This window comes from Gymnodraco acuticeps, unplaced genomic scaffold, assembly GCF_902827175.1.
Source record: "Gymnodraco acuticeps unplaced genomic scaffold, fGymAcu1.1, whole genome shotgun sequence".
In the NCBI taxonomy this organism is placed as follows: Eukaryota; Metazoa; Chordata; class Actinopteri; order Perciformes; family Bathydraconidae; genus Gymnodraco; species Gymnodraco acuticeps.
In genome coordinates, this window is record NW_022992347.1 from 74024 (window position 1) to 92598 (window position 18575).

At 42.1% G+C, this 18575-nt stretch overlaps 1 protein-coding gene across 2 annotated transcripts in view; it reads left to right on the plus strand.

Moving 5' to 3' along the window:
* Positions 1–1042: 1042 nt before the first annotated feature.
* Positions 1043–18575, plus strand: part of LOC117541597 (protein kinase C epsilon type-like) — a gene marked incomplete at its 5' end in the record, with an annotated part of 50598 nt that continues 33065 nt past the window's right edge. For both annotated transcript variants that reach the window (XM_034208810.1, XM_034208811.1), the window contains 2 exon segments: positions 1043–1168; positions 16537–16691. In XM_034208810.1, the coding sequence (XP_034064701.1) occupies positions 1043–1168; positions 16537–16691 (281 nt within the window).

Sequence of the window (18575 nt, forward strand, 5' to 3'; positions counted from 1 at the left end):
GGGAAGGAGGGATGAAGGGTAGGAGGGATGAAGGGAAGGAGGGATGAAGGGAAGAAGGGCTGAAGGGAAGGAGGTGTTAAGGGATGAAGGGCTGAAGGGAAGGAGGGTTAAGGGAAGGAGGGATGAAGGGAAGGAGGGATGAAGGGAAGAAGGGATGAAGGGAAGAAGGGATGAAGGGAAGGAGGGATGAAGGGTAGGAGGGATGAAGGGAAGAAGGGCTGAAGGGAAGGAGGTGTTAAGGGATGAAGGGCTGAAGGGAAGGAGGTGTTAAGGGAAGGAGGGATGAAGGGTAGGAGGGATGAAGGGAAGAAGGGCTGAAGGGAAGGAGGTGTTAAGGGAAGGAGGGATGAAGGGCAGGAGGGATGAAGGGAAGGAGGTGTTGAGGGAAGGAGGGCTGAAGGGCAGGAGGGATGAAGGGAAGGAGGTGTTGAGGGAAGGAGGGATGAAGGGCAGGAGGGATGAGGGGAAGGAGGTGTTGAGGGAAGGAGAGATGAAGGGCAGGAGGTGTTGAGGGAAGGAGGGATGAAGGGCAGGAGGGATAAAAGGAAGGAGTTAGTGAGGACCTAACTTCCTTTGTTTTGGTAAACATTTGGAAAACGGTCCCAAAGCTTTTTTTTTGTCGTTGGAGAAACGAAGATCGATCCCTATGGAGCCATGAGCAACGAACCACAAACACACCCTTCTGATGATACTCTCAGGCTGGGGCCACACGGAGACGATAACGAACCGAATTCGATATAAAAAAAGCCTTCAGTCAGTGGTCAGCACGGTCAGTAGCAGTAGCTACTGGACACGGAGCCGTTTGGCCCCCCAGAGCGTTGCGTCCACAGATCTATCCACCTTGGGACCCGTTATCGTTATTTGCGTTTCCCTGTCGGCCTCGTGTGGCCGAACCGTATAAGATAGAGAACTGTAGCGGATACGACCCGTTTCGACTCCGTGTGGCTGCAGCCTCAGATGTTTGTGACCAGCGTGTGTGTGTGTGTGTGTTCAGGTGATGCTGGCGGAGCTGAAAGGCAGCGATGAGGTCTACGCGGTGAAGGTCTTGAAGAAAGACGTGATCCTGCAGGACGACGACGTGGACTGCACTCTGACGGAGAAACGCATCCTGGCCCTCGCTCGGAAACACCCGTGCCTTACCCAGCTGTTCTGCTGCTTCCAGACCAAGGTACACACACACACACACACACACACACACACACACACACACACACACACACACACACACACACACACACACACACCATGTATACATCACTTCAGGGGACATTACATTAACTTACATGCATTTCCTGGAGACTTATCCTAACCTTAACCAGAACCAACACATGCCTAACCCTAAACCTTACCCTAACCCAAACCAAGTCTTCACCCTAAAATTAATGATTCCCCTTATGGGGACCTCCAATTTGTCCCCATAAGGGAGGCGAGTCCCCACACGTGACTGTGTAAACAGATGTAGGTCCCCACAAGGATAGTAATGCTAGGCCACGCACACACACACACACACACACACACACACACACACACACACACACACACACACACACACATGCTTTAAACCACCAGAGGGCACCATCGGACTTTTAAAGCCTCCATTGATGATGTATTTATAATTTAAAAGGGTGTGTTCGGTCCCATGATAAATATAAAGGGTCACCAGAGAATAAAAGTGATAACAGGGAGTTCAAAACATCTTTACCCTCTGAAACACCAGAACATTAAACATCCTCAGGCCTCAACAATCTTTAGTATATAAGAAGAAGAAGAAAAACATGTCACACCTGATTCCACACTAAGATGTAGGACCGGTAGACTATACATCTAATTAAATCAAAAAGGAAAATAAGTGTTTTTTAAGTTCTTGAGTAAATGTACTTTAAAGCTACTTTCCACCACTGCCCTTCAAATGTCAAATATGCCACAGTTACTGGTCCATTTGATTCTTGTTTTTCGTCATAATAAATTATTACCTGTCAATTAAATAGCTTTAGCTTTTGCATTTATAAAGGCAAAAGGAGTGAATCAGTAGAAACACTTTAGACAAAGTTTACAAGTTGTGAACCATTTCTCCCAGTGACGTCCAAATCCCACTCTGAATGTTGGATTGCAAATTTTACCTATCTTAAAAATACGCAACACGACGTGCAGTGAAACAGTTACAGCAGATCTTCTGATTTTCTCCGTCATAACTTAAAACATCTTTCTATTTTATAATTGTATTATATTTCTATTTTTGGTCCTTGTCTTACAATAACATTTATTTATGTATGAATCACACACATCTTGTTCTCAAGTGAGGGAACAATGGAGCGTGAGATGGGCCGGAGAATCGGAGTAGCGGGAGCGGTACTGCAGTCGCTTTACCGCACCGTTGTGACGAAAAGGGAGCTGAGCCAGAAGGCAAAGCTCTTTGTCTACCGGGCCATTTCCGTTCCTACCCTCACCTATGGTCATGAAGGATGGGTCATGACCCAAAGAACGAGATCGCGGATACAAGCGGCCGAGATGGGTTTTCTCCGCAGGGTGGCTGGTGTCTCCCTTAGGGATAAGGTGGGAAGTTCAGTCATCAGGGAGGGACTCGGAGTTGAGCCGCTCCTCCTTCGCGTCGAAAGGAGCCAGTTGAGGTGGTTCGGGCACCTAGTTAGGATGCCACCTGGGCGCCTCCCTAGGGAGGTGTTCCAGGCACGTCCAGCTGGGAAGAGACCAAGGGTTAGACGTAGGACCAGGTGGAGGGATTATAGCTCTTCGCTGGCCTGGGAGCGCCTTGGGATCCCCCAGTCAGAGCTGGTTGATGAGGGGAAAAGAACATTTGGGGCTCTCTGCTGGAACTGATACCCCAGAGACCCGACCACGGATAAGCGGGAGAAGATGGATGGATGCATCACACACACCAAAGAAAATTCCTCGTATTTCTGAACCTACTTTGCCTGTTTCTGATTACGATTAGAACTACTATATGAGATGCAATTACCAAATGATATTACTAGCTATAGCTGATAAATGTTCAACCATAAACAGATAAATAAGATATTAGGATTATGTTAGATATGTTTGTATGTTGAGTTTTATAGCTGTTCTTTGTTTGATACGGATTACTTCTAGCTGTGCAAGATACGATTTAAGAGCTAAAGACTTTATTACGTTATTGTTACCTCCGTTACTCCTCTCAAAGGTAACCCTCAAAGTATTGTTGTGTTCACACCTGTGCAGCGCTCAGCACATCGTGTACCCGCTGCTTCAGAAACTCATCAAACTGGAAACGGTACACACAGACACACACACACACAGACACACACAGACACACACACACACACACGCCTCAGGAACACTTATGTAACGTACGATAGACAAAACAAGAAGCGCCCGATTAGCTGCCGGGCGTTTAAAGCTCCTCTTTGTGTGGCGGTCTGTCATCGTCCTCTTAATGTACGAAGGGACAAATTAGCCGAGGAGGGGAGATTAGTGTGAATGAAGAGAAGGGAAATAAAGCTCAAGGCCTTCAGAGTTAGAGAACGCTCTCTGGAAACTGCTCCCAGTCTCAAAACAACACAAATTACATCAATTCATCAACAGGTATATCGTCCATTTCAAGAGAACCGACAGTATTCTGCTTCTGGGGGTGTTCCCTCTCCTGGAGTGTGTTCTCTAGGTGCTAGTGCATGTGAATGGTCTGCAAAGGCTAACATCCCAAAGTTCCAGACCAGGCTAAGGGGCGGGACATCTCTAAGCAGGTTGACTAATCACAATAGAGTCGGCCAGCTAACCAATCAGAGCAGACTGGGCTCTGGTTTCAGACAGAGGGTGAAAAGAGGTGCTGCAGCACAGGCAGTATGAGAACAAGAAAGAGCTTACACTGTAGTCCTCTTACTCTAACACGTGTTTAGTGGCATATTTGACATCTAAAGTGCAATTTAGTACAAGGTTAAGTTACTGCTTTCTTCATCTACTTATCAACAACTGCACAATTGTCTTATGCATTACATATTTGGACGTAACAACGTAACAGGCAGTATGAGAAAAAGAGCTTTCCGAAAATTAATATCCTGTTTAGCATAATGAGACGTTTTGATTCGCTCTGAGAAGTGACTATAAATGAGTTCTCTCTTATTCTAATAACAGTTGAATGGAGTTGCATCCATAGGTGACAGTAAAGCAAACTGAAGAGACTTAACACTCAGTAGAAGTTATTGTGCTCATTCGGAGTTGATGAAGGGCTGAGAAATGGGTGCATCCCATAATGACCGCTATGAAAGTTACACAGAAGCCTTCAGACGGATGTTTTTCAGTGAGAGTCAAACAGTGAGGGCAGGACGCTTTGTTTATTTTCTCAGACCGCTCGAGTCTAATGATGGCGTCTCCTGTTCAATTTATTTATTCCTGTTATTTTCCTCCGAACAACACACACACAAATATGTGCAGAGGGGGGGGGGGGGGTGAGAGTGAGAGAGAGACAATGTTTTCAGATCACATTTTTACACACACACACACACATACCATGTATACATCACTTCAGGGGACATTACATTGACTTACATGCATTTCCTGGAGACTTATCCTAACCTTAACCATAACCAACACATGCCTAACCCTAACCCTAACCCTAACCAAGTCTTCACCCTAAAATTAATGATCCCCCTCATGGGGACCTCCAATTTGTCCCCATAAGGGAAGCCAGTCCCCACACGTGACTGTGTAAACAGATGTAGGTCCCCACAAGGATGGTAATGCTAGTTCACACAGACACGCACACACACACACTCACACACTGATTGGGAGTGTGTTCTTGGACCAAACAAAGGCATTGTGCCTCTTATATAACGGCTTCGATGGTTATCAGGGATGTGATGTGTATTCCATATGCCGTGTAACCCCCCCCCCCACCTTTTCACTTCCACACACACACACATAAGACTCAATATGATTACGGTAAACAAACCCCCATTTACATTTTGTTTACGGAATATGATCTCTGTCTCTCTCTCTCACACACACACACGCACACTTCTCTTATGGCGCGTTTCCACTGCAGCACGTACCACGTTTTTTTTTCTAGGGGTAGTTCCGGCTCAGGGCTACTCTTTCACCTTTTTTCTGGCCCTCCAAAATCGAGGTTCTTACCGGGCCAACAACCGGGCTGAATACGCTAAACTAGTGACGTAAACACTCTCGACTGCTGAATGGTCTGAGAGAATCGCTGGCAAGGGAGCTACAACAACTACAACAAGATGAACATATTTGACCGTGATTTAATTGCAAAACACGTTTCTAAATGATGCCGAAGTAACAACATACTGATACCGGTTAGTAAAAACCATGAATTAATTGACAAGTCTGCAGACAGACGGCAGGCGAAAAACCTTTTTAAAATGCGTGTTTTCTAAATGGAGATCGGCTAAGCTAACGTTATATATGCTCCGTCCACACTCACAACAACGGCCTATACAGACATAAATAAAGCAGCGACTGTATTCGCCATGACACAGGCAGTCTGTGGTTTGTACTTGTTTAACTTCTGTCTAGTTTCTGAACAGATATGAGGAGCTGTGAGCTCTGAGTGCTAAGAGCTAACGGCTGATGTTATGGTTTTGTGGTTCGCATTGAAGATGACGTATTAGCGTGATCATGAATTTCTGCGTTTACCACTGTTATACAACATAAAACTGGCCGATACACGGCTTAGTGGAATGCTCCATTCTGATTGGTCAATGAGTACATCACAGAGGTTGTTAATTTTCGCTAACCGGACCATAACAATGTATAGGGCTGAGCAGAAAACACAGAAATAGAGATTGTCTCGAAGGCATTTGCAGTGTTTTTTTGTCTTTTTATCTCATGGATTAGTATAATACTCAATGCTGATTTGTCAATTTCTAATATTACGCAGTCTGCTAATGCTCGCTAGCAGACCGTTGCTAAGGAGAGCAGACCGTTACTAAGGAGAGCAAACTGTTGCTAAGGAGAGCAGACTGTTGCTAATGATAGCAGACTGTTGCTAAGGAGGATCGAGGGACTGTGTGCAGTCATATTAATCATATCAAAAGAAAGAAGTTCCGGTTACTTTAAAGTCAGCTGTGGACAACACACATCAGTTTATATCCATCAAAAAAACACAGAGGAATACTTTTTGAATATGTATTTCTTATTCTTCAGGAACTTGTCAATATTCCAATTACTTGTGTATAGACTATTCCACACTATTTATATTATATTTTATTTTATTTACTTGCACTATTATCTGTTTTATTGTGTTGCACTTTTCGAGGAGCCTGCGACCTCAGATTTTCATTGTCATAAGTACACTGTAGCTACAGTATGCACACATGACAATAAAAGCCTTGAATCTTGAATCGTGATGTAAACACTTAATCAGTTCTCCTTATTAAATCAAAATTGTGAGTCAAGTAATTGGTTTTATAGTCTCAAGCCATGTAGTACGCAGGAAAAGTGCAGCGAGGCGGTCATTATTGAAAAAGAACACCAACAGTGTGAGCAACATGGTTGTTATACTTGTTCTTTTTTTTTACAACTACCTGTATCCTATAAGAACACTCTAAAGTCTTTGTACTTTGGGTGACCTATGTCCTACCCCCGCCCTCCCTGCTGTTCTTCTTAATCGACTGTGGGATCGCAGTCGTTCCCCTATCGGCCTAATTACCGCCAAGAAATGTAAATAACATTATACAACAGTAGCGCCGGCCTCATTCTGCTCGGCACACAGAGGCAGGAAGGAGAACGAGCAAATGGAGAGAGGAGAAAGAAGCAGATGTATGTAACCTTTTTTTTGTCATATAAGATTCTCTTTTATTGGCAGCAGGTAAAGATAAGACATGATTGAGGATAATATGTTATATCTAGCAAGAGAAACACTGAAGCCGTTCTTTTTTTGGTTTGTAAAAATGTAATTAGCGATGTCGGCAGGTTTCTCAAATCAAAGTTGAAGATATAACTTTTTGACTGGGAAAATACTGACAGACCTTTACGGTAAAGGATTAGGGCCATATGTGATTTCATTTTTTAGACCTGGTCAAAAGTGCATTTCTTTTTTGAGTTCTGAGATAAAAGTCATAATTCTGACATTTGTTTAAACAATTCTGACTAATTCTCAGTGCCTTTTTCTGTATAATAAATAAAGGTTTTAAAGGGGACCTATCATGCAAAATGCACTTTCTGATGTCTTTTGTACATCAACATGTGTCCCCGGTGTGTCAGGGAACTCACGCAGCGTCAGGAAATAAAACCCTCTCTCTTTTCCTCCATACCCAAATCTCTAATCCAGATTTGCGTCCGATATGACGTAATATCTGAAATGTGGACCCACGGCCCAATCAGAAACGTTGCTATCAGAAACAACGCCCAACTGTTTTGGACGTCATATGGTCGGTGTTTACATTATTATCGCTAACACTCAGAGCTAACCTGTACTGGAGAGCATGTGTGTGAAGAAGCAGGAAGTAGACAAGGAACTCACCTTGTGGTATAACCGGCAAGAGAGAAAGCCTTTGAGCTCCAAACTGTTTCAGAGAGAATCCTTGATAATCCATGATATGGCGTTTCATCACGGCAGCATTTAGTTTAGACGGTAGCTGCCGGGTCCCGCATGAGCTCAGACCCCTCCTCTTTAAAGCTTTATACCCCAATCAGCACTTTTGAAACAGGAAGTGAAATAGAGGGATATGAGGCATGGCTAGAATGATCTGTTTGGTATTTTGAGCAAAACACTTCAAAGACATGTTTTTTATATATTTTATATATCTGAGACCTATGCTATAAAAATAGCACGATAGGTCCACTTTAAGTCGAAGTCCAACATGGAAAAAATAAGCTAATTATTATTCAAACTACATGAGCTCAAGGAATCACATAAATAGATAACAAGTTAATAATAAACACTTGCATTTGGGTATACACAGGGCAGGGGTTTAATGGCTTTCTACTAATTTGAGGGTCAGTGGTTTGATCCCTAGACCCTGCAGTTTGCATTCAATTAATAGTATTTGTGTGTTCTAGTGGATGTGCATTATGACTAATTCTCACTGCCTTTTTCTGTCAAATAAATAAAGGTTTTAAATTACTAATATACTGTATGTGTTGCCCCACACTTCAACACAGTTAGGCATTACGCTGCTATCTCCTGGTTTACTGGATTATCACTAACACTATACATGTAAAGTTAACCCACAAACTTTAACATAACACAAATTAGGAATTATTCTTATTTAGATGCAATCAATCAAGGAAAAACAGGGTCGGCTTGTCAGGGATGATGATGATGACAATGATAAAAGGTGAGGAAGAAGAGGAGAGGTTTTGACAGGACAGATGAGAGAGGAGGTATTTTTAATGGATCTGTAATTGGTGAACATCAAAGGAAGCAGACACAAGACTGGTGCATTAATGCTGCTTTGTTCTTTAGTGCTGAGACAGGAAGACAGATGTGTGGACAGAGGAAGACAGACGGCTAGAGAAACAGAAATCAAATGACAGCTGACAGAAAGCAGAGGTGCTACTCCCCCTTTCAGAGCACCATGGATCCTGTGTAGCATTAACACACATGGGACATTTAATATGTGTTTTCAGTGGTGCAGAAAAAGCCTTTAAGCTCTTCAGGTTTGTTTGTCTATTTGTGTTGATGGCTCTTCTTTGACAAACTTTCAAAGAAGCACACCGTACGGTCTGACTGCAGACTAAAGCACATTTTTAATTGACAGGTTTTAATAACTCTCACTGCCAGAAGGGGAGACAAAGGTCCACAGTGTTGACATTTAGAAACACAAGTTAACATAAAAAACAAATTATTCAGTGAATAACAAGCTAACTAGCGAACGTGAGGTCTATCAATCTCACTGGCTAACGTTAGCTATCTACTTAACAACCTAACTAACAAACGTGAGCTATCTATCTATCTATCTATCAATCTTACTAGCCAACGTTAGCTATCTACTCAACAAGCTAACTACCAAACGTTTGCTATCTATCAATCTTACTAGCTAGCTAACGTTAGCTATCTACTTAACAAGCTAACTAGTGAACCTGGCTAATGTTAAGTATACTTAACACAGGGCTGCCAACCCTTGAGTTCAATTTGGAGTGAGATTTTGTTTTGGGTGAACCGAAAAAAGAAACGTTCATGTGTACAGTGTTACAAATGTACAAACTAGGGTTTCCCATTAATGTACCGGGCGCTCCAGTGGAATACGCACATACACAGTGTACCCGCGACTACAATGAAGGCTTGACAATCAGCTCACAGCATATAAAAAGGCATATAGGTGTAAGCACAGGTAACGGGATATTTTATGGGGGGGGGGGGGGGTTCAATTCAAGTTAAATTCATCAATCTGGTGCATTTGAGAGCAAAATTAAGAGATCTATGGATTCACCTCTCAACACCATATGAAACAGAACTGTACACAGATTTTCTTTTTCTTTATGGATATTTTACAAAACACTCCCCGTTTAAACTGTATTCTTGTTTTACTGTCATAATCACACACACACACACACACACACTTCACTTGATCATGGCTTCCCTGACCTTCCTGGCAATGTGTTTCTCATTAAACTGATCAGGACAAACGACTCACTTACTCTGGTTTTCTTTCTTTATTTCTTTGACGGAGGAAATTTGAGTGTTTTGCTCATTGGTTTTTATGGGAACGAAGAGTAAGAAGATATTCTGTGGGAGGACAAGCCGCTCACTGAACACTCTTAACAAGCGTCAGAAATCATGAAGAACGACAGAGAGGGCACATTTAACACACACACACACACACACACAGTGTAGGCACATGCGCATTGTGAAGCCCAAGTATGTGGCAGTGAAGTGAGTTTCTCTTTACAAAACTACCCTGATTGGTGGTTTCTTGGGATGTTATTCAGGCATATACACACATGCACACACAAACACACGTACACACACATATACTGAACATTGAACACCCACACTCATTTGTTTGCTTACTAAAACCTTTTTTCTGCAGTAACCACATGCATTAGCTGCATTAGCTGCACTTCTACACTACCTTGTGCTTGATGTACCGCTGCTGTCTTTTCTGAAGAAGTCCAGAGTTTCCCTTTCACACATGTAGCTTAAAAACAGGAGATTGTGTGTGAGAAGGGTTTTCACTTTCTGGATATACTCAGGCCGTTTCTCAATGTCGAGTACACATGCTGCAGAGCCACTATTTCAAGTATACTACGTCATCGAGTGGCACCAAAGGACTGTTTAAATGCATGTTAAATGCCCAGCATTCTGCGACACTCGATGATGTAGTATACTTGAAATAGTGGCTTTGCAGCAGGTATACTCGATACCCGTTGCTAAGGAGAACAGACCGTTGCTAAGGAGAACAGACCGTTGCTAAGGAGAACACAACGTTGCTAAGGAGAACACAACGTTGCTAAGGAGAACAAACCATTGCTAAGGAGGATCAGGGAAGTCATATCAATCCGCAGCAAGAAGTCCGATCAATTTAACGTCAGCTGTGGACATCAGACATTAGTTTTCTCCATCAGAAAACACTGTGGAATACTTTTTAATATACATTTTTATATTTGTGGAGAGCAGCAAACTTTGGACTTACACACGATCCATTTTAAATTACTTAAATCATTTTCTAAATACATGAGTCAAGTCTTTGGTTTCTTTAGTATGTAGCCTTGTAACGAGTGGCGGTCATTCATTCTCTCATAAGCAAAATAAAGGAAGTTTTTCCTTTTGCACATTCTGTAAAACATACAGCTTCATATACAGAGCGATTGCTGCTCAGTGTGAGACACCAGCTTCATTTACCTGCACTGTTTTTTTGTTTTTTATAAGGACAAGCATTCTTGATCTGGTTCCAGGGCCACACACACACACACACACACACACACACACACACACACACACACACACACACACACACACACACACACACACACACACACACACACACACACACACCACACACTCACAATACACTCTGTTCCCCAATTACAATCATTTCCTGCTGCCATCATCAGAGAGAAAAGAGATAGAGCTGCCCTCCTCTTAAAGCTACAGTCCACCAAATACATGTGTAACTCTCAAACACTGATTCACATATCAGGACAGTTATTACAGCAGTATGTACAAGAGGAGCAATACCGTTTGATTAGACTCAGCACAAACCAAAGTTGAATGAAATCTCAGATCTTCACTGTGTGGTAATGACTCGCAGCCAAACGCTAATGGCTCCTAATCTTCTGAGAAAAATAAGGCACTAATTCACCTTTTTTTTTGCTTTTGTACTAGTACAAAAGTTCAAACCCCACTTGTTGTTTTGTGTTCCCGGCTTCGACTGATTTTGATGAATGTGTTTACTGCAGAATCATGACGGCATGTCAGCGAGATTTCAGATTTCTTCTTACAGATTGCATGTGAATCACTTTTAAGTAGATTTATATAACCTGTGTCTCACTTTCAGGGAGACATGATAACAAGATACCACTGTACACTAACATACAGTATGACACACATGTGTACTTTGTATATGTAGTACATTGTGTTCATTTAGCTACCAATACAGCGTGGTTCATGTCAGCAATGTAATAGATGTGTATATGACTTTACCTCCGTCCTTTTCTTTGTGTTGTTGTTGTTGTTGTTGTTTTCTCTTGTGTTCAGCAAATGTAAATGATCCTCTTCCATAGAAAACATGCTCTTTCACTTTAGATACTGCAGCCAGTTATTCAACTGGTGCTCCCTTCACTTGTAAGTTATAAAGGGAATTCAGCAGACACATTTAGATATATATTTCTTACCTTTGTTTTCATCCTTGCTTGTGTTGGACAACAAAGAAAGGGAAAGCACGAGTTAATGGCTTTTTGGGTTACATAAGATGCAAGTTGAGACATGCACTTAAAATAATACAGCAGGGTGGCATAGAGATCACACACACACACACACACACACACACACTCCTGCACACACACAATGGTGAGATAACCATCAGGACGTTTTTGTTGATCTCCGGGATCATATGGGTGTGTACCTATAGAACATTGGAGTGTGTGTGTGTGTGTGTGTGTGTGTGTGTGTGTGTGTGTGTGTGTGTGTGTGTGTGTGTGTGTGTGTGTGTGTGTGTGTGTGTGTGTGTGTGTGTGTGTGTGTGGTGTGTGTGTGTGTGTGTGTGTGTGTGTGTGTGTGTGTGTGTGTGTGTGTGTGTGTTGGTGTGCCAGTATCTGTACATTTGTAATTACACTCAGGAAATGTTTATTCATGTTTGATTGGGTGGGATCAGCCGGGACTCTGGGTACATTTAAACAAACTATTTCGACATCCTGTTTAAAGTATTTGAGAGAGAGAGAGAGAGAGAGAGAGAGAGAGAGAGAGAGAGAGAGAGAGAGAGAGAGAGAGAGAGAGAGAGAGAGAGAGAGAGAGAGAGAGAGAGAGAGAGAGAGAGAGAGAGAGAGAGAGAGAGAGAGAGGTGGATTTGTGGCCACTTATTTAAGCCGGCCCTTTCAAACGAGGGAAAGAGAGGAAATAAAGAGCCTCAGGTCAGCTTTAGAAACACAGAGGCTGCATTCCAATAGTCCATTTAGCTCAGGAACCTTCCTCACCGAGTGAAATGACCCGGAAGTCCCTCAGTGGCAGCCATGATAAGTGCCGTTCCAATTCTCTAAATGAAAGGAAAGGAGGTTTCAAAGCTTCCTTTATAACCTCCTTTAGCTTAGGAACCACTGGACCTCCCTCACCGAGAGGAGAGGAGAAAATGCTGCCCCACAATGCATTGCAGCCGCAGCATTTGCCATCACTCAACAGTCGGCCGTTCACGGAAACAACCGATTATGACGGAGAAATGATATCATGAAAGTTACGGTGCTTATTAAGCTAAACGTATGTGGTAAGTTGCCAAAGTGCTTTGTTCTGAACGTTCATCAGTATTATAATCAAAAGAGAGAAATATGAACGTTAGTTTTTACTGAAATGATCAAATAAAGTCAACATCTCACAGTCTTTACTGAGCTGTGGGGTTTGTTCAACTTTTAAAAGATGTTTGAATGGTGATATACACAGTGATAGATGTTAAGGACTAACGTTTATAATAAATACATCTGTATTGATTTAAGATCTTCATCAATCATACGTATTGGGATCATTTGTATTAATGTGGACCGGAGGGAGAGGGGGACGAGCAGAAGTTTCACTTTCCTTTTTTGTTTCAATTCCAGCTTTGGTCCTGAAGAATCTGTTTCTCTGTTGTCCACGTTCATAAAGCATAAAGCAGCAGCGTCAGAGCACAGAGTCTCTAGATGAGTTCACAGGAGTCCCTCGTTCTTATTGAACATCCATGTTGTAGTCCGCTGTATAGAGAACTGTAGTCTCCATAGTTTACCCCACAGCAGCAGACGCACATTCAGGACGTCCGCTGGCGCATCAGAAACACGTCGGATAGCGAAAGTGCAGTTGATTCTCTAAAGTACCGCGGTCTCTTCTCCTAAGTCCTTTTGAATTCTCCTATCCACTATCCCTTAACCCTGTGACCTTTCACTCAGAGGTCAAGGGATAGACGATAGGAATATAATATAGGGATAGACGATAGGAGCTGACTTTTGGACTATTCGACTGCAGCCAGTCTGCATTTAGCCTCTCTGGCCTCCAGCTGATCAATTCAGGTGAAACAATCAATAAGGAGCAACGTGTCGATACATGTAGAGCAGATTAAAAGCTAGACACTGCTGTGGTCTCACGTCACCTTACAGACAGAGGATCCTCACTTTAATGCAGTGGTGCAGTGATTATGTATTTGTGTTTAAGTAATGCTTTTAATGTGTATTGTAATTGTTGTAAAGCACTTTGGGTTAAACTAGCCTTACCTTGGTTGATTTCCTCAGAGAAAAAGCATGAATTATGATCAGGATTACAGAAATATTACCCTCTTAAAGATACTGGATGATTGTATTATATATTATATACATTTGACAGCTTGAGTGTAAATGTGACTGGGAAGAAAACAGACTGAGGTAGTAGATGTTGAGAGTGAATGCTTGTGAGAAAGGTGCATACAATGGCTCCAAGGGCATGCTCCTGGCTTCTTAAATAGGGAGCTGTTTATAACACACACACAGACACACACACACACACACACACACATACACACACACACACCACACACACACACACACACACACACCACACACACACACACTCGCTCTGTCTTATTTCCTATATGAAGAAAGAGAGCTGGAATTCAGGAAGGGGGCTATTTTCCCCCGGAGCCAATTTTTAATACCAAGAGAATAGAGTCCGGAGGGCGCGGTATAAAGTGTGTGTGTGTGTGTGTGTGTGTGTGTGTGTGTGTGTGTGTGTGTGTGTGTGTGTGTGTGTGTGTGTGGGTGTGTGTGTGTGTGTGTGTGTGTGTGTGTGGTGTGTGTGTGTGTGTGTGTGTGTGTGTGTGTGTGTATGTGTTTCACAGGAAGTTGGGACAATCATAGTGTGCCGCAGAGCTGTGTATTCTGTGTGTTTTCTACCCAGAGGGCAGTCTGTGGGACATAACATCCTGAGGGTTTTATGTTTTAAAATACACACTTAAAATGTGGAATCTCTATATTGACACCATTATCTTACATCATTCATAACGTAGTACAAAACTCAAGATACACTTCAATGAGTGTCAATTAAGTTTTTCCAAAAATCTGACAGATTTCACAGGAATAGTTTTGATATGATTCAGCTTCGGGATTTATCAATAAGGTTTGACATTTTTTGATTTTGTTTTATAGAAAATCACAATTTACTATAAACATGTTTTACAATTTCAAGTAAAGACTTCCTAATATTTCCATCGATTTTTTTGTTATAGAATATTTCCAAACTGAAACTTGTAATGTAAATATTTATTTAACAATTTGTCTCTTTGATATATTGAGAGGTTAATGATTTATTATCTCCTGTTGTGGTTTAGACTAGAGCTAAACTCTGTCATTAAAGAGGCCTTATCATGCTGTTTGGGGTGTTCCCTTTCTCCTGCAGTGTGCTATGTAGTTCCCGAACATAGTGACATCACTATGGAACACTGACGCTCCTATTGGCTCGCGCTCCAACACATTGTACGTGTTAAGAGGTGGTACATCTCTAATCGGTTGACCAATCACAACAGAGCCGGCCAGCTTACTAATCAGAGCAGACTGGGCTCTGGTTTCAGACAGAGGGTGAAAAGAGGTGCTTAAGCACAGGCAGTATGAGAAGAATAAAGAGCTTTTTGAACATTAAAGCATGGAGACATGTAGAGACACTACATACTGATATACACCTGAACATCAGCAGGAGAGGACTCTTTAAAGTAGAGACACTACATACTGATATACACCTGAACATCAGCAGGAGAGGACTCTTTAAAGTAGAGACACTACATACTGATATACACCTGAACATCAGCAGGAGAGGACTCTTTAAAGTAGAGACACTCCATACTGATATACACCTGAACATCAGCAGGAGAGGACTCTTTAAAGTAGAGACACTACATACTGATATACACCTGAACATCAGCAGGAGAGGACTCTTTAAAGTAGAGATACTACATACTGATATACACCTGAACATCAGCAGGAGAGGACTCTTTAAAGTAGAGACACTACATACTGATATACACCTGAACATCAGCAGGAGAGGACTCTTTAAAGTAGAGACACTCCATACTGATATACACCTGAACATCAGCAGGAGAGGACTCTTTAAAGTAGAAACACTACATACTGATATACACCTGAACATCAGCAGGAGAGGACTCTTTAAAGTAGAGACACTACATACTGATATACACCTGAACATCAGCAGGAGAGGACTCTTTAAAGTAGAGACACTACATACTGATATACACCTGAACATCAGCAGGAGAGGACTCTTTAAAGTAGAGATACTACATACTGATATACACCTGAACATCAGCAAGAGAGGACTCTTTAAAGTAGAGACACTACATACTGATATACACCTGAACATCAGCAGGAGAGGACTCTTTAAAGTAGAGACACTGCATACTGATATACACCTGAACATCAGCAGGAGAGGACTCTTTAAAGTAGAGACACTACATACTGATATACACCTGAACATCAGCAGGAGAGGACTCTTTAAAGTAGAGACACTACATACTGATATACACCTGAACATCAGCAGGAGAGGACTCTTTAAAGTAGAGACACTACATACTGATATACACCTGAACATCAGCAGGAGAGGACTCTTTAAAGTAGAGACTCTACATACTGATATACACCTGAACATCAGCAGGAGAGGACTCTTTAAAGTAGAGACACTACATACTGATATACACCTGAACATCAGCAGGAGAGGACTCTTTAAAGTAGAGACACTACATACTGATATACACCTGAACATCAGCAGGAGAGGACTCTTTAAAGTAGAGACACTACATACTGATATACACCACACCTGAACATCAGAGGAGAGGACTCTTTAAAGTAGAGACACTACATACCAATATGAATCTGGAAAAGAGCAGAATGTGTTCATTTCTCACATGTGTCTCCCCCTCCTCTCTGCAGGACCGCCTGTTCTTCGTGATGGAATACGTGAACGGAGGCGACCTGATGTTTCAGATCCAGAGATCGAGGAAGTTCGACGAGGCCAGATCTCGTTTCTACGCCGCCGAGGTCACGTCCGCTCTGATGTTCCTGCACCGGCACGGAGTCATATACAGGTAACCGTGCTAACCGGTAACCATGCCCACAGGTAACCGTGCCCACAGGTATAACCGTGCTAACCGGTAAACGTGCTAACAGGTAACCATGCCAACAGTGCTAGCATCCAGGTCGCTCAGTAAGAAATACGATGGGTTTCATCATTTTGCACCGTTTTTCTCATTACCATTGAAAAATATATTCAAATTCAAATTTTTAAGAGAATGTGTTCCAAACAAACGTGTTTTCTTAGGTATATTTATATAATATGGAATATCGGATGTAACTTGTGGGCCGGGATATCACTGCAGCTCTACTAAACTTTATAAAATGTGTATTTCAACACATTTTAACACTTAAACACATACTAACAGTACACTACAATAGTCCATATTGTGATTTCGGTAACATTTTGACATCACCCCTTATACAGACATTCATTCAGGCCTCTATTTATTACTTTTCCACGTGTCTTAATGTGATTTTGATGCTTTTGAGCTGCCACATTATACTTGGTGCGACAATACTTTGCTTCACTTTTCAATTCTTTGCATATTTGAGCAGAAGCAGGAGTCCAACCTCAGACTCAGATCCGTTAATCCTTCGTTCACTGTGCCGCGTGGACCTTCTGCTTATTTGATTTAGTGCCTCCAACTGAGATATGCATCTCCATGACCAGACCTATACATTCCTGGGAAACAGACAAAATAAACATTAAGTGAAACTCCCAGCTTTAATAAAGAGGAATATTCTACAGTAACGTATCACTAAAGTGCACTTTACAGGACTTGAACTCAATCTTAATCTTTGCATGAATGTGCTGTTTATTCAGCTAAGAAACATATCTGTGCAACGTTAAATTATCTCTACATTTTACGAAAGAAGCTCTCATTGGTCTTGCTCTTATTCTCTTCAGTCCTGAGACTTAATATGGTTTTCAAATGTCATGATGTCTTAAACTGGGTTAATACTGTGGACAGGTACTAGGTCTAGCACCAGGCTGCAAAAAACGAAATGATTCTGCAAACAAACCAGAGTGCAGACTTTTGCAATCCCAGGCTTTATCTTGCAATGATAACAACACTGCAAAATAATGAGTGTGTCTGCCCTGTAAATTGGATGTCTTCCGTAATACTATTCATACTTTAATTTTGTATAGGTCATTATTTTGCCAAGTTTCGTGAAAGTCGGCCCGGTGGTATTTCTGTAATCGTGCTGTCAGACAAACCAACGATACCAAAAACATGACCTTCCTCGTAACAATGACATGTTTTATTGGCTATTGTATGATATGTTTGGGGTAATCTAATGGGGCAGGGAAAAAGTATTATTGTTACGCAGCGTCCACACGGCAGCGTGCGTTGAAGCTTGCCGGTGGGCGTGTCTGAAACTCGACTAACAACCAATCAAATGAATCTCCCGCTCCGGACACACAAGCACGCGGTTCGATTGGCTAGAGATTGTACTCGCATATGATTTGATTGGCTGACGCTTCCGTCGAAGCTTCAAAAGTTGAGCATTGCTGACGTCACCCCATTCAAAGTGAATGGGCAGAACCGTTGAAGCTTCAACGCACGCCGCCGTGTGGACGGGCCGTTAGCATCCCAAAGGCTTCTTGACAAAAAGCCAGTGGGATTTCTTCAATTTGATTTTGGAAAATTGCAGAAAATTATATCTGTGGCAAACAAACATTTACGATGCGAACACATTTAATTTCATTGAACTAAACGGTTAAAATCTCTTCAGCTTGTGTTCACCACAGACCTTATTTCAGGATAACAGCCAAAAACACATTCAGAAAACCATTGATTTATAGACGAGGGGACAGGAAGTAATAATAATAATAGTGAGGTTATGGATGGCCTAACCTCACTCCTCTGTACCTCTCCGACCTCCTGCACATC